This window comes from Malus domestica, chromosome 01 (genome assembly GCF_042453785.1).
Source record: "Malus domestica chromosome 01, GDT2T_hap1".
In the NCBI taxonomy this organism is placed as follows: domain Eukaryota; kingdom Viridiplantae; phylum Streptophyta; class Magnoliopsida; order Rosales; family Rosaceae; genus Malus; species Malus domestica.
In genome coordinates this window covers 13,847,351-13,870,882 of record NC_091661.1, presented here as the reverse complement: position 1 = coordinate 13,870,882, position 23,532 = coordinate 13,847,351, and the positions used below count along the sequence as shown (strand labels likewise).

Genomic DNA, 23,532 nt, shown 5'->3' with positions numbered 1-23,532 from the left:
CCATTTGGCTTCTCACTTGTAAGCATCTTTCATCTGAATCAATTATCAAATTATCGTTTGCGATTTTCTCAACTTTCTGGTGGGTTCCAGACTTTGGTCTATAAGGGATTACGATGGTAATCCTTTCATCGTTTCGTGTTGCGTCAACTTGTAAATGAGAGGCTTTAGGTTTCGATTCTCATCAAATGCGAATTTGAACCACATTATTGCTAGTCCATTGTGAAGCTTAACTTATTCCCCCCACCATTTTAGTGTAGATAATATCGTTTGTTCAAAAGTTGGGGATTTAGCTCCCGATTGGAGATGACCTTACATTTATTTGGGCTATACCTAATAGTAGACAATGAAACAGGATTTATATCCCACATGTGATCCACACCACTAATTAAAAGACCCGTTTTCTCTTTGTCGCATGTGCTCTAAACCACTATAATAAGCACTTGAATTCATCCTTAATTGGAACTCAACGCATCGAGACCAATTAGTACCATTATTTCTAGTCAATCAGTCTTCTATTTTATCTATCCTCCCCCACGGACATGCCTAGCGCTCTGGACCCTGTGGAATTTAGGAGGCAAGGCCACATGATGGTAGACTTCATAGCAGATTACTACCAAAATATAGAGAAGTACCCAGTCCTAAGTCAAGTTGAACCGGGTTATCTCCGAAAGTGCTTGCCGGAGTCTGCCCCAGATAACCCAGAGCCCATTGAATCCATCCTCCAAGATGTGCAGAAACACATTGTGCCTGGCCTGACACATTGGCAAAGTCCTAGTTTCTTTGCATACTTTGCTTCAAATGTTAGCATTGCTGGGTTTCTTGGTGAAATGCTTAGCACTGGATTCAACGTGGTGGGATTCAGTTGGGTATCTTCACCAGCTGCAACTGAGCTCGAAAGCATTGTCATGGACTGGCTTGGAAACCTGCTTACGCTTCCCAAATCTTTCCTTTTCTCCGGCAATGGTGGCGGTGTAATACATGGTAGTACTTGTGAGGCCATTATTTGCACCATGGTAGCCGCCAGGGATCAAATGCTAAGGCAAATTGGTCTAGACAACATCCAGAAGTTAGTTGTGTACGGGTCAGATCAAACACACAGTGCACTTCAAAAAGCTTGCCAAATTGTTGGTATCAACCCAAACAATTTCCGGGTCATCAAAACTACAAAGTCAACATTATTTGCCTTATCACCTGAATCCTTAAAATTGGCAATTTCTTCAGATGTTGAAGCTGGGCTAATGCCATTGTTTCTATGTGCTACCGTTGGTACAACTGCGACCACTGCGGTTGATCCACTGGACTCACTATGCCAAGTGGCAAAATATTATGGCATATGGGTTCATGTGGATGCGGCATATGCAGGAAGTGCCTGCATGTGCCCTGAATTTCGCCATTTCATTGATGGTGTTGAGGGTGCGAATTCATTCAGTCTTAATGCGCACAAATGGCTCTTCACTGCACTCGACTGTTGCTGTGTTTGGATTAAAGATCCAAGCACATTAACAAGTTCATTGTCAACTAATCCCGAGTTTTTGAGGAACAAGGCCACTGACTCAAAGCAAGTGGTGGACTACAAAGACTGGCAAATAGCCCTAAGCCGGAGGTTCCGGGCCATGAAACTATGGCTTGTGCTTAAGAGCTATGGCGCTGTTAACCTCAGGAACTATCTTAGGAGCCACGTCAAAATGGCCATGCTTTTTGAAGGGCTTGTTTCCACGGACAGAAGGTTTGAGGTTGTGGTGCCTAGGGTTTTCTCCATGGTTTGTTTTAGGGTTTCACCGTCTGCTGCAATAATAATTAGTGATGATGAGATTAATGTCGAAAACCATATAAATGAGGTTAATCGAAAGTTACTGGAGGGCATCAATGCATCAGGTCATGCGTTCATGACTCACGCTGTGGTTGGAGGTATGTATGTGATACGCTGCGCAATCGGTGTAACGTTGACGGAAGAAAAACACATAGCCATGGCCTGGAAGTTGGTTCAGGAGCATGCAGATGCCATCCTCATGAAAAATAATATATAAGATCAATCTCAGAACGTAGAATGTGTGAAGAATATGCAACAAAAAATGTTAATAATGTCCAACTTTTTCTTCTTAATTAATCTGGTCTTTATGTGTTATTTGTAGTTTTTACAATGGAAGAATAAAAACTGTAAGTGTGTTGTGGATTAATCAATTATGTTTTGATATGGTTAATATTAACAGTAGAAATCAAAGAAAAACTATGCAGAATCTCTGAGAGGTTTTAGAGAAAGAAAGAGAGAAAGAGCTCTTGTATTCAATCTTTTGGAGGAATCTTACAACACACACTTCATGGCAAAAGCCTTACAACTCTGCTTTTATAGTGTGGACTCGTTCACCTAGATTTACAATACTACCCTCTTTATATTTCACCAGTTTCTAACAAACTTAATCCATATAATCAACTTATATCAACCATAACAAACAGTATGGTTATTAGTTAGCGTAATCAAATATTTTGTGCAGCAATCGAAATCATTGCCCCAAGATTGTTGTTGGTACGCAGTCTCTCTTAAACAAGAGTAATGTTATTCATACCATGTTTTTAGAGAAATTTTTAGTTGTGACGGGAACACGAATGATACACTACGTGTTTTTATGGAAGTGGTGAAAAATTTTAATTTTTAAGTTACTAACCTTTTAACACACATAACTCACCATTTATATAGGGACATGTGGTGTACCATCTCGTATGACGGCCACACTGAAAAATCTCTCATGTTTTAATACGACATTTCTATCCCACCTTAGGTGGCATCTAATGTGGGCAGCCATATCATTTGAAAAATTTGCAAAACCCAAGGAAATGAATGAGAAAGACTCATCGTATACCACAATCATCGTTTAATTAACTAGTTTTTCTTAATTATTAGTTTATTAAATAATGAACTAAATTTAAAAATATGATTAATTCAAATGATGTGGCTGTTCACAACAAATATTACCTAAAGTGGTATGAAAATATAATACATAAATATGGTATGAATATCATTACTCTAAAAACAAAAACGAAGTTAAGTGTGTGATGTATGCGACAAAATACAATGTCCTGGATATAGTGTGATATCAATTATGTCTATGATGTTGATGTGTCACTACTGGAAAAAATAAATTGCGTGACCAACGAGAACCGTCTACTAAAATCAAGGGTTGTCGTTTGATCTTTTACTCGACAGAAGTTTGTCACTGTCGTAAATGTAGTTCCCGATGGCAAATGATTACGTTGGTTAACTTATATTTACCCGACGAAGTTTGTGACGGCAATTCTGCGAGCAAACTTGTGTTGATCAAGTTTTACCTGATGGAATGAAGTTTAATTGACGAAATTTTGCTAGTCGTGTCAACATTTGTTTTAAATTTCAATAAATTATGCAAGTGGCATTTTACCACAGTGATAAAAAGGTGTTAAGCCTTTACATAACGATGTAGATTCGAATCCTGTCTATGGTTAATCTAACATCTAATCTAACAAAATCTATCATATAACAAAAAAAAAAATTTAATAAATTATGTGTAATCTAACCGATGGCAAATTGTCAGTTAAATTATTTTCGACAGACATTAATGTTTGATTAATTAATTTCTTTTTTTAAATTAACTTATTTAATATTAAAATATTAAAAACAATTATTTAATTAAAGTAATTGTCCTTCGAAAATTACTCATAAAAATAATTATTAGAAAAATATAAAATAAAATAAAAACTCGCATAGCCACATCCACTACTCCCCTCTGATCCTCAAATTCATTGGGTGGATTGTTCAGAGCTTGTTGATGACTTCCTTGATCAGCATAGTAGCTGCGTAGCTCGAACATTCACTCTTTGAAATGTGCCATCCACAGCGAATTAATGTAGAGTAGTCAAACATTTGCGGTACACAATCAATATCAAACTCGGTTTGAAATAGAAAAAAAAGAAAAGAAAAACAAATGTTAGTTAAAAAATAAATAAATTGGTAATGATGAATATAATTAAATTTAATGAAAATATTATATGAACAAATAAAACCATTTACTTGGACGTTGTTCCACCTTGAATTGAATATCGTACTTGTTTTAAAAAAAAAATACGTACCAAGAGTTTTTCCATTAGGTTGTGCTTCGCATTGTGGGGGACATACTTCCATTTGTGCGTAGTAATAGGGCACTGAGTATGAATGAGTGCTCCATGGAGCCCGAACTTGAGGACATGTCGGACACCTATATCGTTCGTCGTAGGCAACTTTAACTCGTCCGTTGACAAGAACAATGTTCCTAGAAATCTATTTAAATAAATAAATAAGACTTTTCAAAACCCTAATTTATAATATAAACTACAAATTAATTAAAATATAATAAAACTAAAATTCCTATAACCCTTCCCATTCCCCTTGACCCTCCCACTTCCTACTTCCCCGTCACCCTTCCCACCACCAAGGCATTTTGGGGCCTGTGCAAATTTAATAAAAATGTCCTCCTTATTTTAAAAAAAAATGTTATTGGACAATATATCTGTTTATACCATATTTAGGGCTTCGTATTTAGATCTCATACAAATACTCGGGAGACTTAAATGTAATTATGTGATAAAAGAATAGGCAAATATGTAATAAGTGAGGAGTCCTTATTATATAAAATGACCACTCACCCTCACAATTAGGGAAGGCCAATTCCTAGGCCCTCTCCCCCCTCTCAAAGCTCTCACTCTCAGAGCTCTCACTCCCTCAGATAAATACATAATCAGTGTGGACGTAGCCCAAACCTTGGGGTGAACCACGATACATCTTGTGTTATTTACATTTCTTGCAGATTCACGGTCGGATTTACGTTGTTCCAAGACCTCCGGTTTTGTGCATCAACATTTGGCGCCGTCTGTGAGAATCGATACGAAAAACTATGGCGGTTCTCTTTCATTTTTTCACCTCCACCGCGAATCTGCAAAATCTGCAGAAACCCAGAACCTCCTTGGGCTTTTCCAGAAAATCCCCACAAACACAAAAACCCAATAAACCAATCCCTCACAAACACAAAATCAGCTGACTAAGTTATGTGGGCCATCCGTGACGGCCGTCAATCTGCGCTGTCAACTGCCCACCAAGGATCTCAACGCCCTTGTATCGTATCCATCAAGTCCGATGAGGATCTCGTTAATCTCATTGAGGAATACGACAGAGTAGCCTCTTCCTTTAATATGAAAATCAGAGCCTTCCTCTCACTCATCCCCACCAGCAGAAGACCTAAAAGCATTTCATCCCCTTCTTTCTCCTCGGCCTACAGACGCCTCCACAACCACCACTACTTCCGAAAGATCTTCAAGGCCTACAGGCACCTGTGGAAGTACCAGTAAGAGAATCGCGCTAAGCTCGTCGCCGCCGGCTTGAACTGTTTGGAAATCGGCGAGATCGCCAGCCGGATCGACCAGCTCTACTTCGACCAGTGCAGGCGCACCATTCCTCCATTTTCCTCAAAACATGTGCCCCGGATTCCCTAATTGCTCATCCACAACCTCAGCCTCGAGAACCGCATCAACTACGTCGTCGTCGAGGTCCTCAACGGCTACTGCCGCCTCGACCAGGCCCTCGTCAAGGACAAACGCTGGCCCAACTTCCAATCGGCTTATGGGTTTTCGCCACGTCACCAGGAGATCCTGTCCTCGAGCTTACTACCTCGGCGAACAAATTGACAGAATTGTGGTATTGGGGGAAGGCTCTCGATCTGACGATTTCTGGTTGGAAACACCATGTTCTTGTTGGATTGGTTCTATGGGGTTCTTACATCGCTCGGACTTTGGCAGAAGGAGGCCAAGATCTTGTTTTTGGGTCTCGAACTTTGGCAGAAGCAGCTCCAAATTTCTCTACCTATGAAATTCTCCTATGAACAAAGTTTTATGCTTCTACAGGAGTTACTGCTATATTTGGACTATGGAATTTCTCGAGGTCTTTAAACTCATGTGTTGACCATATTCTTTCTTAGGATAGAAGTCGTTTGCAGGCAAAGTTAGCAACTATAACAGGTTTGCTGCCCATGGTTGCTGATGTCAGACATCCAACTCGCTCTCAGCAGCTATATTGATTGAAGATGTTCATCGCCATACCAAATCCCCATTTCTGATCAACCCGACTCAAATACCGGATCTACGCCACATCTCTGATATACACGCCCTCAGAAACTCCTGCTCAGAGCTCCTCAACTCCCAGATTCTCCGATCCAGTTCACGTCGCCAAGCTTCACACAGCTTAAACCAAGTTGCTTTTCAGATTGACCCATATCATGGAGCTGAGGTTCAATGTCAGGGGGGACAGAGAAAGCTGATGAAAGAAGATAAGAGTTTTTTTTTTTTTTTATCTGACGAATTAATGTGTCGACCACCAACTCAAAAAGAAAAAGACATCATCATCAGGCAAAAGCAATCATCCACTAGCAGTAGCACAGGCACCACCAATGGGTCCTCCACGAACTCCAACCATGCACTCACCCATGCTATAAACCTGCAGTGCAATGGAAAAGAGAAAAAAGAGAAAGCAAAAGGAAAAGCAGAAAAGGAAAAGAGAAAATAAGAAAAGCAAAAGATCTTCCTATTATTATGATTCCTCATGTCTACCAGATAAAGAGACAGAGAGAGTGCAGCAGAAAAACACTGCAAAAGCAAGGAATAAACACCCCACCAGAATGATGTAATTTATTTTCCTTATCTTTCGGAAATATCTGTATAAACCCCATCAGAGGGTAATATGTATAAACCTCATCAGAAGGTAATAAAAAAAAACAACAAGCCCAAAATAAATGGGCTGGAATGTTGTGTAGAAGGCGAAGGCCCATAAGCCCAAAATAGCTCCAACCAGGCGATCAAAAGTACGCCCAGTACTCCACAATTATTCGGCAACCTCCCTCTATTATCACTAACCAGGTGATCAAAAGTACGCCCAGTACTCCAAAATTATTCAGCAATCCGCCGCTATTACCACCAACCAGGTGATGAAATGTACAACCCGTACTCTAATATCATTTGGCAACTAGCCATTCATGCCACCAACCAGGTGATGAAATGTACAACCCGTACTCTCCTTCATGCCACCAACGAGGTGATCAAAAGTACGCCCAGTACTCCAAATTATACATGAGCATTACTCATGTCATTCATACATAAACATTCATGAGCATCACTCATGACAATCATACATAAACATTCATGACCATCATTCATGTCAATATTCATGAGCATCATTCATGTTAACATTCATGAGCATCACTTATGACAGCATCTATGAGCATCACTCATGTCAATCAACAAAAACATTCATGAGCATCACTCATGTCAATCAGCTTCAAAAGCTTCATTTACAAAAGCTCCAGCTTCAAAGGCTTCATTTACAAAGCTCTAGCTTCAAAGCTTCACTTGCAAAGCTTCACCTACAAAGCTTCAGTGCAAGGTATACAAATACCGCCTCCGAACAACCGCCACTTCGGCCCATACATAGATTCAATTTGAAGTCTCCAGCCAACAGACTCTATTGACCGAAGAATTGGGGGACTACATCATGTACCATTATCGGGCCTCAACTGGGCCTCATGAAAAATACTTGGGGACCTTAGCCCATTATTTATGTATTAAGGAGCGAGCCCTTACTCTATAAAAGAGACTCCCTCACTTTCATTAGAGAACACCCATTATTCATGTACTGAGGAGCAAGCCCTTATAAAAGGGACTCCCTCACCTTCATTAGAGAGCAACGCCGCCAACTGAGCAACCGTCTTGCCGCGAGCATCACTCATAGCTCATCACTTATGTATTGAGGAGCGAGCCCTTATTCTATAAAAGGGACTCCCTCACCTTCATTAGATAGCAACACCGCCAGCTGAGCAACTGCCTCGCCGCGAGTATCACTCCTAACCCATCACTTATGTATTGAGGAACGAGCCCTTATTCTATAAAAGGGACTCCCTCACCATCATTAGAGAGCATCGTCACCTACTGAGCAACCGCCTCGCCGCGAGCACCATTCCTAACCCATCATTTATGTATTGAGGAGCGATCCCTTATTCTATAAAAGGGACTCCCTCACCATCATTAGAAAACATCAACTCTAGCTCATCATTTATGTATTGAGGAACGAGTCCTTATTCTATAAAAGGGACTCCCTCACCTTCGACGCCACAAGCCAAGCCAACCAAGGCAACATAAGCCACGAGCCGAGCATCCTCGCAGCATATGCTACTTCTAGTTGAGCATCATTTCAGATTGAGCACCGTCTCATATCGAACATCAGTTCAAGACAACATCTAGTTACTTCGGCCCACACATAGACTGAATTTCAAGTCTCCAGCCAAAAGACTCTATTGACTGAAGACTTGAGGGACTACTGTTTATACCATATTTAGGGCCTCGTATTTAGATCTCATACAAATACTCGGAGGACTTAAATGTAATTATGTGATAAAAGAATGGGCAAATATGTAATAAGTGAGGAGTCCTTATTCTATAAAAGGACCCCTCACCCTCACAATTAGGGGAGCCCAATTCCTAGGCCCTCTCCCCCCTCTCAAAGCTCTCACTCTCATAGCTCTCTCTCCCTCAGATAAATACATAATCAGTGTGGACGTAATCCAAACATTGGGGTGAACCACGATACATCTTGTGTTATTTACATTTCTTGCAGATTCACGGTCGGATTTACGTTGTTCCAAGACCTCCGGTTTTGTGCATCAACAATATCTATACAAAGCTCAACAATCAATATTCAAACCTAATTGAAATCAACATCTCTCTTACTAATTGAATAATCTCCAAAATAAAGTCATGATTTAGGGTTCATCTATAAAAAAAAAATGGAGCACAACTAAAAGAGAGATATGGAAATACGTTTCTATTGGTGGAAGAAAGTAATACACAAGTTAGTTTTTTATTGCTTAATAGAAAAGTTGAAGAAAGTAGTACACAAGTTTTTTATTGTTAAAAAAAAAGTAGAAAATTATTATATTGAGTACAACATCCACTTAACCAATTGTAATGATGATGATTTTTCTTTTCAGTTTAAAACTTTTTTTATTAGAAATTTATACTCATGTGTAATGTAAGGGAGGATTAAAAATTTTGGGGCCCCTAAAAAATTCGAGGCCATGTGCCACTGCACCTTTTGCACACCCCCAATGCCCCCACTCGGCGCAAGTCCTCACCTTTCCCAACACCCTCCCCTTCCCCATGTCCCTTCACCCTCACCCCCAACCAACCACAACTACAACAAAAAAATTATATAATTAATTAACAACAACAATGTAAAAATTGGAGCGTATATATTGTTGCGAATTATATATTAGTTAAAGTGTAAATAGTAGTATGTTGTCCCACATTGATGAAATACATATGTAATACCAATTGTAACTCATATATATACTCCACTTTGGAGATTAATGAATATATAAGAAATTCCCAAATATTGTTATGTATATATATTTTTGGTATTTACCATGTTTAATTTAATATGGCATCAAAGCAGTTCGCTCTTGATGACCTGTGTATTTTAATTTTCCGCCCACTTTTGTCGTGATTTCCTTCGTTAAAAAAAAAAAGAGTGAATAGTGGCGTGCTACAGTACATCTTACTACATTGCGTGAACAGTGTTTGCTAGTGTCGTGAACAGTATTCTGCTACAGTGTTCTGATAAATTGTTTTCGTTCCGCTGCGTATTTTTTGTGCCTTTATTGTTCGTGATTTAGTTCAATGGCTCAATATAATCATAGTGTTGTTATGCATCTTGGAGGAACAAATAAAAAGATAATTGATACTGAGACTACTGATCATGTAACTAGTGACCCTAGAGTGTTTGATGAGTTATGTGACTATGTTCGTGATCCGTATATTACTAGTGCAAATGGAGCACCTTCCCCTGTGAAGGGTGAAGGCATTATCTCTCTTACTCCGACGTTATCATTGGTCTGCGCTTTACTTATTCCTGATGTTATATGCAATCTTTTGTCAGTGGGAAAACTTCTTGATACCTTATATTGTTCTACTCATTTCTACCCTACGTATTGTTATTTTCAAGACATTCAAACTCAGAAGATAATTGGTCATGGTAAAAGAATAGGGGGTTTGTACATCTTAACTATAGAGGATACTGTTGTTTTCGATTCAAATAATCATCAAGCTTTAAGTGCCAAAGTGGATGGCAGACATCAAATTTGGTTGTGGCATCGACGATTGGGACATCCATCATTCAGCTATATGAAGCATCTATTTCCTTCTTTGTTTCGCACTTGTAGTGATTCAAAGTTCCAGTGTGAAACATGTGTCATGGCTAAGAGTCATCGTCATTCATTTCCCATAAGTGATTCTAAAGCTACTTTGCCATTTGATTTAATACATTCTGATGTGTGGGGTCTGACAAAAGTTACTTCTAATGGATTCCGTTGGTTTGTTACTTTTATTGATGATTGTACTCAATTAACTTGGGTGTTCTTGATGAAGAATAAGAGTGATGTTCCTTTACTTCTTCAAGAATTTTGTGCAATGGTGTCTACTCAATTTCAGACCAAAGTTAAGGTCTCCAGGTCTGATAACGGATGAGAATATGTGAATCACACTTTGGCATGTTTTTTCGTGATCAGGGTATTATTCATCAGACGACTACTCCGTTTACACCTTAACAAAATGGTGTGTCCAAATGGAAGAATCGTCAAATAATGGAGATTGCTCGCTCCTTGATGTTGGATAAATGTGTTCCAAATCATTTGTGGGGTCATGCTGTTTTGGCTGTTGTGTATTTGATCAATCGTGTTCTAAGTAGGGTTCTTGATTTTCAGACACCGTTTGATGTGCTACAAAAACATGTTTCTCTTGTTTCTGTATCAAAACTTCATCCGAAGGTGTTTGGGCGTATTGCGTATGTGCATGTCTACTCTCATCAGCAGAGTAAACTTGATGCATGTGCTCTCCGATGTGTATTTATTGGGTATGCTAACAATCAGAAAGGCTATAAGTGTTATCATCTTCCGACTCAGAAAACTTATATTACCATGGATGTCACCTTCCACGAGGACGTTGTTTATTTTGTAAAGCCCTATTCCGACTCTCCATTTTAGGGGGAGATGGGGAGTGAAGTGCAGATTCGAAGAGATGATATGGATGATGTGTTACAGGCAGAGTTGGGGATAGAACCTATTATGTTGCGTGATACTGAGCAGTCAGCTATAGATAGTGATCGGTCACTTGTCATTCCTGAAACTATTTCTACTGACGATAGATCATATATGCCCAATAAGTTGCCTATTAGTATGTCTGATGAATTACCTTCTGATGACCAGTTGCCTGCTGCTGGTATGTCTAATGCGTTGCCTGATGATGGTTCATCCAGTGATGATTCTTCTAACAATTTGTTACAAGATGATGGCATACATGAGGTAAATTCTAACGATTATTCCACTTATTAGTTGCCTTCACGAGCTAATCGTGGAAAACCTAAAGTACAATATGAACCTGATATGCATGCCAAAGTCAAATATCCTATCAACAATTATATGTCTACTCATCCTTTGTCCAAACCATATGCATCTTAAATATGTCATCTATCTAGTGTATCAATTCCAACAAAATTGCATAATGCTTTGTCTGATCCTAAATGGGTTGATGCAATGAGAGTTGAGATGGAAGCTTTGGGAAAGAATTCTACTTGGGATTTGGTTCCTTTACCAAATTGGAAGAAAGCTATTCGATGGAGATGGGGGTTCACTATTAAGCACAAAGTAGATGGTTCTATTGACCGGTATAAAGCCAAATTATTTGCTAAGGATTATACTGAAACCTATGGGATGGACTATCAGGAGACTTTTTCTCCTGTTGCCAAACTTAATACTGTGTGTGTTCTTCTGTCCTTAACAGCAAACTAGGATTGGCCTCTGTTGCAGTTTAATGTTAAGAATAATTTCCTTCATGGTGATCTCAAGGAGGAAGTTTATATGGATCTTCCACCTGGTATTGGAACATCTCCTGGAAGAGGTGTTGTATGCAAGTTACGAAAGACTTTGTATGGTTTAAAACAATCTCCTAGAGCATGATTTGGGAGATTTACAAGTTCAATGAAGAAGTTTGGGTATGTCCAGAGTCATTCAGATCATACTTTGTTTCTAAAGCAACAAACTGGTAAGCTAACTGCATTGATTATTTATGTTGATGACATGATAGTGAGTGGTAATGATCAGAAAGAGATACAACGCCTTCAAAAGTACCTAGCTACTGAATTTGAGATGAAAGAATTGGGTGAATGGAAGTATTTTCTTGGAATCGAGGTTGCACGATCCAAGCATGGTATTTTTCTGTCTCAACGGAAGTATGTTCTTGATTTATTAGATTGCAAACCTGTTGATACTCCAATTGAGCAGAATCATCGTTTGGGCTTAATTCCGAATCAAATTCCTACTCATAAGGAACAATATCAGAGACTTGTGGGGAGATTAATTTATTTGTCTCACACTCGCCCTGACATTGCTTATGCAGTTAGTGTGGTAAGCCAGTCTGTGCACTCACCTAGTGAAGCTCATATGGATGTAGTAACCCGTATTTTGAGGTACTTGAAGATGGCTCTTGGCAGGGGCTTGGTTTTCTCCAAGAATAGTCATTTGAATGTCGAAGGGTATACAAATGCAGATTCAGCAGGTTCTATTACTGATCGGCAATCTACATCTGGATACTTTACGTTTGTGGGTGGTAATTTAGTTACTTGGAGAAGCAAGAAACAAAAAATGGTGGCTATATCAAGTGCAGAAGCTGAGTTTCATGGTATGTCTCATGGTGTATGTGAGTTGTTGTGGTTGAAAAAAATTGTTGAGAGATCTTGGGTTTAAACCCAAGGGTGCTATGAAACTTCATTGTGATAATAATCCAGTGCAACATGATCAAACAAAACATGTGGAGATTGATCGATATTTCATCAAGGAAAAATTGGATGCTGGAATTATTATGTTTCCGTTTGTGGGATCTGAAGATCAACTCGATGATGTACTTACTAAAGATGTGTCTAATAGTGTGTTTTCCAACTCGCTTGACAAGTTGAGCATGCGTGACATCTTTGCACCAACTTGAGGGGGAGTGTTGCAAGTTATATATTAGTTAAAGTGTAAATAATAGTATGTTGTCCCACATTGATGAAGTACATATGTAATACCAATTGTAACTCCTATATATACTCCACTTTGGAGATTAATGAATATATAAGAAATTCTCAAATATTGTCATATATATTTTTGGTATTTACCATGTTTAATTTAATATATACCTTCAGAGAGATGGAGAGAGACAGAGAGAAATGAGTGAGTGAACTTCAATGAATGATAGAAATGGAGGAGTCTTTGTTGTAATATAAGGGATGAAGTACTTTACCACGTTCGTCTGGTAAACCCACACATTCTGAACACGTGTTCAACCGTTTGAACTTCCCCGACGAGAGATTTTTTAGTGTGACTGGTACACGGGGTGGTACACCATGTGTCACTATACAAATGGTGGGATATGTGTACTAAAAAGTTAATAACTAGAAAAATAAAAAATTTCACCACTCTTATTAAAACACGTAGTGTACCACTTGTGTTCCTGTCACAACTAAAAATTTTTCTTCCCCTGCGGAAGTCCATCAGTTAGGTCAACATATTTAAGCCAACTTGGAAAAAACAAAAAACAAACTTGGAAAAAAGATCCTAACCGATGGAATGTTACAGCGTTCGTCAGGTAAATCCATAATTTGGACGGGCATTTGATTTTCCTGAAAAAAAATGGGGGGAGTTTGAAAGACAAACTATGTTAGGTTTGCCCGATGATAGGACCTTCCGTCAGGTAAAAATTTAAAATTACGATATCCATTATTTTTATAAATTAAGATAATCGATTCTCTAGATAAGGGGTGATGGACTTGTTTTTCAACCCTCAAATAACACAATTTGAAAAAATAATCTGAAATCATTAGTAATATAGCCGTTCAATCATAATGCTAAGTTTGTAACTGTTCAATATTTTTAACTGATCCCTAGTTCATCCAAGTGTATTTGTCATGATTTTTGACATATACGATCTCATGCTATGTTCAAACAAGTTTGACGGTTGGATCGTCGAAAGCATGTTTGTGGAGTTTGACTGCCCACAATGCAAGTGTTGTTTCAACCAAAACTTATGTTTTAACATTGTTAGGTGTAATCTATGATTTTGTTCTAATCCCTATTGTAAGTATTTTTATTTCTTGATCGGGTTTGTTCGTTGTATTATTCTGGAGTCAGTTATTGTTTTGGTAGAAAATGGGAAAGTTTAGGGATCAAATGACCGCTGAAAATTACATTAAGTTTGTAATCATTAAATAATTTCGTCACGTTACCTAACGTCGAAATATTTTTTCTATGTAATTTTTGGTGTATACGATCTCATAGTTTATATGAATAATACTAACGGTTGGATTGTAGAAATTAATTATACAGAGTTCAACAATCGTATATGGATTTGGATATGTGCTAAACTTAAAATACGGAGCCTCCGTCAGGCAAACTTAAAATATGTGCCCGACAAATACTCTAAATCCTAAACCCTAATTTATGCTTGACTAATACCCTAATAAAGTGCCAGACAAACCATCCATCGTGTAAAATATAGCATAATGTTACATAAGGGATAAAGGTATGTCGCATAAGAGCATGAATTTTTTTTTTAAAGATAATTATGTGAAATCCCGTTCCTGTATTTCATTGTTATAATCTACGTATTTGAATTATTGAGATTTTATATTATTTCGGAAAAATTTATTAAGTTATTTACATTTAGATTTTTAAATTTGACTAATTACGAAGAGTGAAGTTCGGAAATTAATTATTTAAAATTCGTAGACCGTTCAAGGTCACAATTTACACTTTCGAATAGAGCTCGATCTCACAAACGCGTAGGTGCAAACCGTTCGTGAAACGGAGTTATAACAAATAAGATATGAATGAGCAAAGTTATGGGCGAAATGGTCATTTAATCATAATCTGGAATGCTCCAAAAAATTTGGAAGTGCCACGTGGATGGCTGTGATGGAGAAAGGAAAGAGATGGATGGCTAGGATTGAAAGAAAAGAAATGAAAGGAGGATGGGGTACTGGGAATGAGAAAGAGGGGGAGAGGATGTCAACGAATGGAAAAGGAATGAAGGTGGGGAAAGGAAAGATGTGAGTGGCACCAATCAAAAACTTTTTCCCCTTGACCCGTTTCTTTCACCCCGACTATAAGATCCCACATCGTCTAGGGGAGTGATCCTTATATGTATATTCTCATCCCTACCTAGCATGAGGCATTTTGAGAGTTCACTAGCTTCGAGTTCCATCAGAACTTCGAAGTTAAACAAGTAACGCGCGAGAGCCATTCCATGATGGGTGACCCACTGGGAAGTTCTCGTGTGAGTTCCCAGAAACAAAACCGTGAGGGCGTAGTCGGGGCCCAAAGCGGACAATATTGTGCTACGGTGGTGGAGCGGGCCCGAGATGTGGTGGACCCCGGGCCGGGATGTGACAGATTGGTATCAGAGCCTAACCCTGGTCGTGGTGTGTCGATAAGGTCGTCGGGCCCCTTAAGGGGGTGGATTATAAGATCACACATCGCCCAGGGGAGTGATCCTTATATGTATATTCTCATCCCTACCTAGCATGAGGTCTTTTAGGAGCTCACTAGTTTCGAGTTTCATCGGAACTCCGAAGTTAAGCGAGTAGCGCGCAAGAGCAATCCCATGATGGGTGACCCACTGGGAAGTTCTCGTGTGAGTTCCCAGAAACAAAACCGTGAGGGCGTAGTCGGGGCCCAAAGTGGACAATATCGTGCTACGGTGGTGGACCTCGGACCGGGATGTGACACCGACCCAATTCGACCGGTGTTCATTTTCGACACCCTCGCGGCATTTTCCCAGGAAATGAAAGCTCCCCACCACTACCAAATCATTTCCATGCCATTTTTCCATCAATCTTCATTATGCGAAAAAAACCACCAGCGAGTCCGAGTGGTTCTCGGCTTTGAACCACCATTTGTGAAACAATTTTCTTAGATCTTCACCACCATTAGACTCTCCTTGAACCCAGGAACAAAGCCCAAACAGGTTTGGGGGCAGCAGAGCACCGGAAGTGATGGATCAAAGCACTCTTTTTGGGTTTCCGACGGATCGAGGGACTTTCAAAGGGTTTCCCAGCCGAATTGGACTTCAGCCTAGGTATGAAAGTTTCTCCCCTTAACTTGCTCTACATTTCTATAAAATTTGGTAATTTTTTAAAATGGTTAAATTTTCCGACGAATCGGGGCGGTCGATCGCTACGTACGGCGGCATTTAGCGGTGGCACATGGGCCGAAACCCCACCTGACCATTGTAGGCTAATTTGATGCCCCGATTCCATATTTGACATCCGTTTAGTGAAATTTCGATATTTTAACATAGTTTCGTAATTGACTGCCTAGTTGGCCGACACTTGATTATTATATGAATTGATGATCCGACCGTTGGATTGGCACCAAACTTTAATACGTAATAGTACGAAATATTTGAGAACATTAGGAACTGACGGATTGGGAATTTGATGTGCGGATCTTCCCGAAGTGGATTTCTAAGTTTGTAAAATCAAATGTTGACGGTCACTTAAATTTATGATTGGTGAAGATCCGATCATCGGATCGCAATGAAATTTTAATATATTGTTCTAGAAGCATAATGTGGACTTTAGAAGTTATGGATCAAAAATATGATAGGCAGATCTTCTGTTTTAGATTTCTGGGGTTGTGGATCCTACTCTCGACCTTGATCAACAATTGGTTTTTTAGTCAACTAAACTAAGTTTCTAGTGTGTCAGTTATTCTAGAGTGCGGATAAGATTTCATGGAGCTTGATGGGCTCATCGTGCTAACATGTCTCCTCGATTGATGTGTGACTCGATTCGCGTACTAGTGACAACGTATTATATTATACTTGTTTATTAAGTATGTTTTGATTTGTGCGTTGAAAATGTTTGTGGAATATGGTTTGATTTGTATGATTGGTATGATGTGATGAAATGTGAAGGCTACTAGTGGACCGTTAACCCACTGTCATAGGGATTCGTTGCTTCGATATTGTTTCATATCTTGCTTCGTTGATCTGTTCTAAACTTAGTACTTGCGCTTTGTTTCATTTCGTTCAGCCTTCTAAATTGAGTACTTGGTTCATGTATTGTTTCCTCGAGTCGTTGTCATATTCTTGGACTTCTGCTCAATTTCGTTGAGGGATTCGGATCTGGGTTCCACTGGGGTTCCGTTGAGTGGTCCAGTTCCCTGCTCTGTATGGATTCCGTGGAGTGGTCCTGAATCCCTTGTGCTCCGCGATTCCGTTGAGTAGTCCGGAATCGTATCTAGCTTGAATTTAATTGAGTGGTCTGATTTATATTGTACTCCGCGATTCCGTTAAGTGGTCCGGAATCGTATCCACTCAGATTTCGTTGAGAGGTCCGGAATCCCTTCTACTCCGCGATTCCGTTAAGTGGTCCGGAATCGTATCCTAGTTTGGATTCTGTTAAGTGGTCCGGAATCCCCTTTGGTGTCTTGGTTCCGTTGAGTGGTCTGGAACCCAATGTTGATGGATTTCGTTGAGTGGTCCGAAATTGCATCATTTGACTTGTTGGATCCTTGGATTTGATATCAACTTCAGAGATGTAGGCTTCGACTAAATTGTGTCGCTCTAGCCCTGCATTTCTATGTATTGTATGTGTTATTGATTGCTATGATTATTGAAAGGGTTGTTGGAAAGCATATTATTGCCTGAATCATGGTATTATGTTGGGACATAGTGGTTTATGTGAGGATTGTTCAAGTGTAGTGAAGGACTAACTACGAATGGCTTGCTCCCTATTTAGGGTACGTAGACAGTCTAGCGAAGATGTTAGATGCAGTAATAAAGTATACGAAAAATTATTATACGATTCGATTCTTGAGTTGTGCTTTGCCATATCCCAAAGGCGGAGTAAGTCATAAAGTACACTAATAATGATGCACAATTAAATTTCCCTACTCCACATATATTTCAAAAACAACTACAAATTTTACATCCTACACAGTTCAACATATACAAATATCACAACTAAAAAAATTCATGCTTCCTACTAAAAACTAATCATAAATAACACATTCGAAGGAAAAATAATGACAAACTCAAAATAAACTAACCTTCAAATATTTCGAAGAGGAAGAAATGGTGAGAGATGCAACAGAGGATGGAGGGAGAGAGAAAGACAGACAGAGAAAGAGATAGAGGGAGAGAGAAGCAGCGGGGGACGGCTTGGGGGTTGCAGAGCACGGCAATGAAAAATGGTGAGGGGAAAATAGGGGAACAAGGCAGCAGACTCTGAGCTAAAAGGTGAACTAGATCTTGCTCGACAAAATCAGTCGTCGCACAATTTCAACTGCTTGCTCCTAAGTGCATGTTCCCTTGCTTTTTTACACGTCATAAATTAGGATTTTGTAGATGACAACATAATCTTACACGACAGATAAATTCGTCGGTTAAACCATATTCACATGATGAACAGTTATCCACCCCATAAACCCTCATTAATTGCACGCCAAATTTTTCCTTTGCCGCCAAATGTTTTCCGCCGGAAATATTTTTACCATACGACATTGTTCTATCTCTAAAGATTTTCCAATAAACCTACAGATGTTGACTCGTATCTCTAAAGATTTTCCAATACACCTAAGATGTTGACTTTACTAACCCTGCAAACCTATGAATTTGTCGGGTAAGAAGTATTACGAAAGTTCGTCTGTCCCTCAAAATTTGATAGGGGCAAACCATAATTTCTGGTAGTGTGTAATTCTTTTTGACATTGTTATGTTTTTTCCTTTTTACAATAATAATCATTTTCATTGATGAAATGCAGGGTCAAATTACAAGACTTGGAACTAAGTACAACATACACCCCTAAACAGAGGTAGGGGTGGGTGGGTTCGGTTTCATTCAGTTCGGTTTTTTGCCGAAACCGAAAACCAAACCGAATTTACTGTTCGGTTCGGTTTTCCTTCGGTTTTTTTCGGTTTTTTTGCTAAAAATCGCAATCTGTATAAACATAATCGCGAAATTAGTCATGATTCTGCATAAAGATGTATTTGAATTGTACACAAATTCATATCATAATGCAGTAACATACTCCTTATAAAAATCAACAAACTACCCAATAATTTTTGTTCTATTCAAATATTTTTTTACCTTGTAGTTAGGAGCTGCATGCTTTTCCAGTGCAGAAGCTTTGGACTTGCAGTGGAAACGTTCTTTGTCAGGACGTCTTTCATTTTCATGCCTTCTTTCCTTGGGAAGCCACCCACCATGACGGTGCATCCATCATATGAATTTACAAGTTAACAAGCAAGAACAAAGTCGTAGATCTAGAAGATCGAATAGGACTTGTTAAAAATTCGAAGAAACTGTGAGATTATGGAATCGATACAGTACCTGCGACTTTAGTAACGAGGATGCAAGCTGGTTCTTTCGCCATGGATTCCGATGAGCTGAGGAGGAAGACGAATCAATCGATCCGAAGTGGCGAAGTGGATTTTTAGATGAGAAGAGCTTACAGTGAAAGGGCTCAAAACATTTGGGCTTAAGTTTGCCTTTCAAGACATTTGGGTTTGAAAATTGGGCTTAAAGTTGGGCTAAAAACATAAATACCCAATATAATAAATAAATAAATAAAATTAATATATTTTCTGTTCGGTTCAATTCGGTTCGGTTTTCGAATCTCAGAAACTGAAACCGAACCAACTAGATTCAGTTCGGTTCGGTTTTTCACATTCGGTTCGGTTTTTTTCGATCTCAGTTCGGTTTTCGGTTCAGTTTTTTTCGATTTTCGATTTTTTGAACCCACCCCTAAACAGAGGAGCTAGAGTTGCAGCAAAATCAAACAATCATATCTGATGAAATTAAGGTTCCACCATAAAACAATTGACAATATGAGGAGTAGCCCAAGACCATATAAGCACATAGCAAACCTTATCCCTCATCGATGTGGGACAACTCTCAACACGCCCTCACACGTGACGTGGAGCGCGTGTGGCCGTTTGGCTTCACATGTGGACAATCCGCTCTGATACCATGATGAAATTGAGGTTCCATCATAAAACCAATTGGCAATATGAGAAGTAGCCCCATATAAGCACATAACAAACATTGTTCCTCATCGATGTGGGACAACTCTCAACATCATATCGACATGAATGATACGAACTACAATCACAAGTTTCAATCAAGTCTTCTTTTTCCAATTTGTAGATATGGGTGTGTAGACAAAGAAGAACTACCATATACTGCCATTAATTATCAACAATATTAGACTATTAAACGAGGCATATAAAAATTATAATAATCTCGTGTTGGCAATTGTCTATTGCCATTAACAATTACACCCCACTTAAAACACTTCATACCTACTTTTTAAATCAAAAGCTATTTAAATACACCCCACTTACTTACCGAAACTACGCTCATACCTCACACAGTACTCCACACACCCCACACGCCAAACCAATCTCAAGTTTTCCTATGTTCCGAAAAAATTCCAAGCCTATGTCTTCACCACGAACACAACGTGCATAATTCTGCTGCTTCATATGTTGTCTGGTTGTGTAGAAATTTTCAAAAACTTTAAACGGTGAAGTTTGAAATTGTGTCACCCTGGAAATAATCATAATTCATGAAAGGCTACAATTTAACAATTAGCCCTTCTAGTTTCTCGATTCTGCAATCATATATACTTGAATGAAATTGCACCCCCATCCATCATTAGAAATAAAATAGAAACCATTCTTAAATAATTTTTAACAAAACAAAAGAAAACACTACTACTACACCATCTAAAAAACATTTAATTATTTAGATTACCTTTGTTATGCTGCATAATACTTCACATTTGAGGAAAAATATAATGATCGGATAATGCAAGCGTCTATATAAAATTATATATATTTATTGGTGATTAGATCTCTCTAAAAAGGATTTGGGGTGCAGACAGTAAATAATTATTTTTAAACAAATTCTGGCCTAAAGAGTCATTTCATATTAGGACATGCAAATTATTTAATTAAAATTTTTAGTGGGGTGCCAATAAAACAACTCTTATTAAATCTATACAAGAGTGTTTTAGACCTTTCACTTATTTTGCTCATGTCATTCATGTTGACCTCATGCCAATATCATGTATTTCAACAACACAAGTTTGTTTTCTTTTTAAAACGGCCTGGTTTTCAAAAAATATAATGACAAAACTGACGGTTGGGGGAAAGATTGGCGCCAACTGAAAGTTCGAGGAGACTCAAAAACGAGTTAATTAAAAGTTGGGAGGGCAAAGCGGAATAATGTCCAAAGTTCAGCTGGTACTAAAGGTGTAGCTTGATCTCTCCATTTCCCTTTCCCTTTTTACAAAAAAAAAATTGTATTTCAATTTCTTGATAGGATTTTTACGACCTGTAAAAGTAAGGATAAAACACTTAAAATAACTTGCAAGAGAAATAAGGTAATCATAATATAGATGGCTCTAGCAATGTCGTTCTCCATAGGAATTGAATGAATAATTTATGTTAAAATCAAATCTTAATTAATTATAAATGTTTGGAAAATGTTAATTTTATGATCAAAAATATTAAAAATAATTAAATAAATTGGCTAAGTAAAGAAAACAAAAGAAAATAGTTTTGGAAATCAATTTAAGTACTAGAGTTCCGCCATCACCTTAACAATCCTATGTAGATCTTCCAATTACTTATGACTTACACATGCATATTTTGAAGGTTAGATTTTCCTAAAGTATGCTCTACTTGGACCCCCAACATAGAACGTATATCAAACATGCACCCCATCCGCGATGTCCATATCAAATGTGAAAATGCAAGACTCATTAAACTTTGTGAAAACCTTTTGAAAAATTATGTAACCCTTAAGACGTGGTGTCTATCCTAAGTGAAGTTACACATATTAACCATAAGAAGCCTTAGTCAATCTCAAGTACAACCCTCCGCCAAAATTGCATCAAATTACTTTTCTAAATATCCTAATGGTGGCCGATTAACAAAACCATCAGATAGTTTCAAACATGGTGATTAATAATTCAAAACCTGCATGCATAATAGCATAAGTAAACTAAAAATAAACTACATATTCTTGTTAAGACTCGTGGCGTTGCCCTAGCAAAAGAAATTAGTTACGAACAATCATAAAACAAAATATTAAACTAGCAAATAAAATGTTTCCTATTTAAAGTCAAACTTCTCATAAAACAAACCTTTGACTGACCAAATCAACTTCGATTTGGTCCCAAAATGTCTCTTTTGAAAGCTTAAGATGTCCCCAACAAATCCTCCTAAAGAACCTTCCTCAAAATATGCCATATTGACGTTCAAAATACTCAAAACGTCTATAAACGTCATTCTGGGAAAGCTGCGCAGTGCGCTTTTCTTTCTTCGCCACAATCAAACCACTTTGTAGAAGAATCTGGAATTTTGATATAATCACTTTGAAAGACTCACAAACATCCTTCAATTGGAATCACTCTAATATTCATCCGTTTGAGTACTTTATGCTCAAGAGGAAGTTGAATGTGCTACATTGGAAATATAATTCAAAGTCTCAAATTTCACCAAAATAACCAATAAATTAGTACTAAAAATATGATAAAATATATAGTCTAATATGATTCATCAAGTGTTCATTTTTAGTAATTAAATGAATTCAACATAATATGTGTGAAATGATATTGAGAATTGTTGAGAGAATTTTACATTAGAAGTCTGGCAAAAGATGCTCAAGAGTCATTGTATCTTTATTAGTCGTCAATTGATTAGGTTGGATGCTTAAATTGTTAAATGGTATCAAAACATGATATTCACACGTGCTATACACTAGGCATTGATAGATGTATTATTTCGAAGGTATAAAATATCGATGATATCAGAAATATCTGTAGTCCAAAAACACGGAAATTTCGATGGAAATATCGGGATATTATCAATATCCATAAAAATTGAATAAAAACCACGGAAATTGTAAGAAAAACTTGGAAATTTTTATTGAAACTTTGTAGGATGTTTATTTAGTCAATTATCTATTAATTTATCACAAAAAAAAAATTAGAAGGAAATGCATTGCATGATGGATTTAACTGATTTAAGTTGATTATATAGCGAGCTGGCAAACATTGTGAGTGTAGAAAATATGTAGTAATTAATGAAAGAAGTTTAAACACACCATAATCATTTATATATAATGAATTAGTACAATATTTTACCCTTCATACATTGCATGGTAAGATACATGAGTGACTTAGTACCACATAGAGTTCCTATCAATGTCTAAAATATCGATGATATCGGAAATATCGGTAGTCCAAAAACACAGAAATTTCGATGAAAATATCAGGATAATATCGATATTTTAAACCTTGATTATTTCCTATATTTTCATGTTAAAAATCAACCAAAAAATTATTTTCATGTTAATTAATATTTCATGTTAATTAATATCCATAGG

At 38.0% G+C, this 23,532-nt stretch overlaps 2 protein-coding genes across 2 annotated transcripts; both read left to right on the top strand.

The window, feature by feature from the left end:
* The first annotated feature begins 463 nt into the window (after positions 1-463).
* LOC103448183 (phenylacetaldehyde synthase) lies at positions 464-2,177 on the top strand. Its single transcript, XM_008387439.3, has one exon. The coding sequence runs from the start codon at positions 540-542 to the stop codon at positions 2,025-2,027; it is 1,488 nt and encodes a 495-aa protein (XP_008385661.2). The 5' UTR covers positions 464-539; the 3' UTR covers positions 2,028-2,177.
* A 7,546-nt stretch (positions 2,178-9,723) lies between these two features.
* On the top strand, positions 9,724-13,080 carry LOC139196986 (uncharacterized). The gene is made up of 8 exons (XM_070823402.1): positions 9,724-10,381; positions 10,611-10,708; positions 10,806-10,943; positions 11,085-11,402; positions 11,907-12,002; positions 12,102-12,258; positions 12,349-12,777; positions 12,884-13,080. The coding sequence occupies exons 1-8, from the start codon at positions 9,724-9,726 to the stop codon at positions 13,078-13,080; spliced, it is 2,091 nt and encodes a 696-aa protein (XP_070679503.1).
* The last annotated feature ends 10,452 nt before the right edge of the window (positions 13,081-23,532 follow it).

Excerpts from the sequence above, each read along its gene's own strand:
- LOC103448183 (XM_008387439.3), top strand. The coding sequence starts at position 540 with ATGCCTAGCGCTCTGGACCCTGTGGAATTTAGGAGGCAAGGCCACATG.
- LOC139196986 (XM_070823402.1), top strand. The coding sequence starts at position 9,724 with ATGGCTCAATATAATCATAGTGTTGTTATGCATCTTGGAGGAACAAAT. Across the intron at positions 12,259-12,348 it reads ATTTGAGATGAAAGAATTGG|ATTGCAAACCTGTTGATACT; the intron begins GTGAATGGAAGT and ends TTGATTTATTAG. Across the intron at positions 12,778-12,883 it reads TGCAGAAGCTGAGTTTCATG|TGCAACATGATCAAACAAAA; the intron begins GTATGTCTCATG and ends ATAATAATCCAG.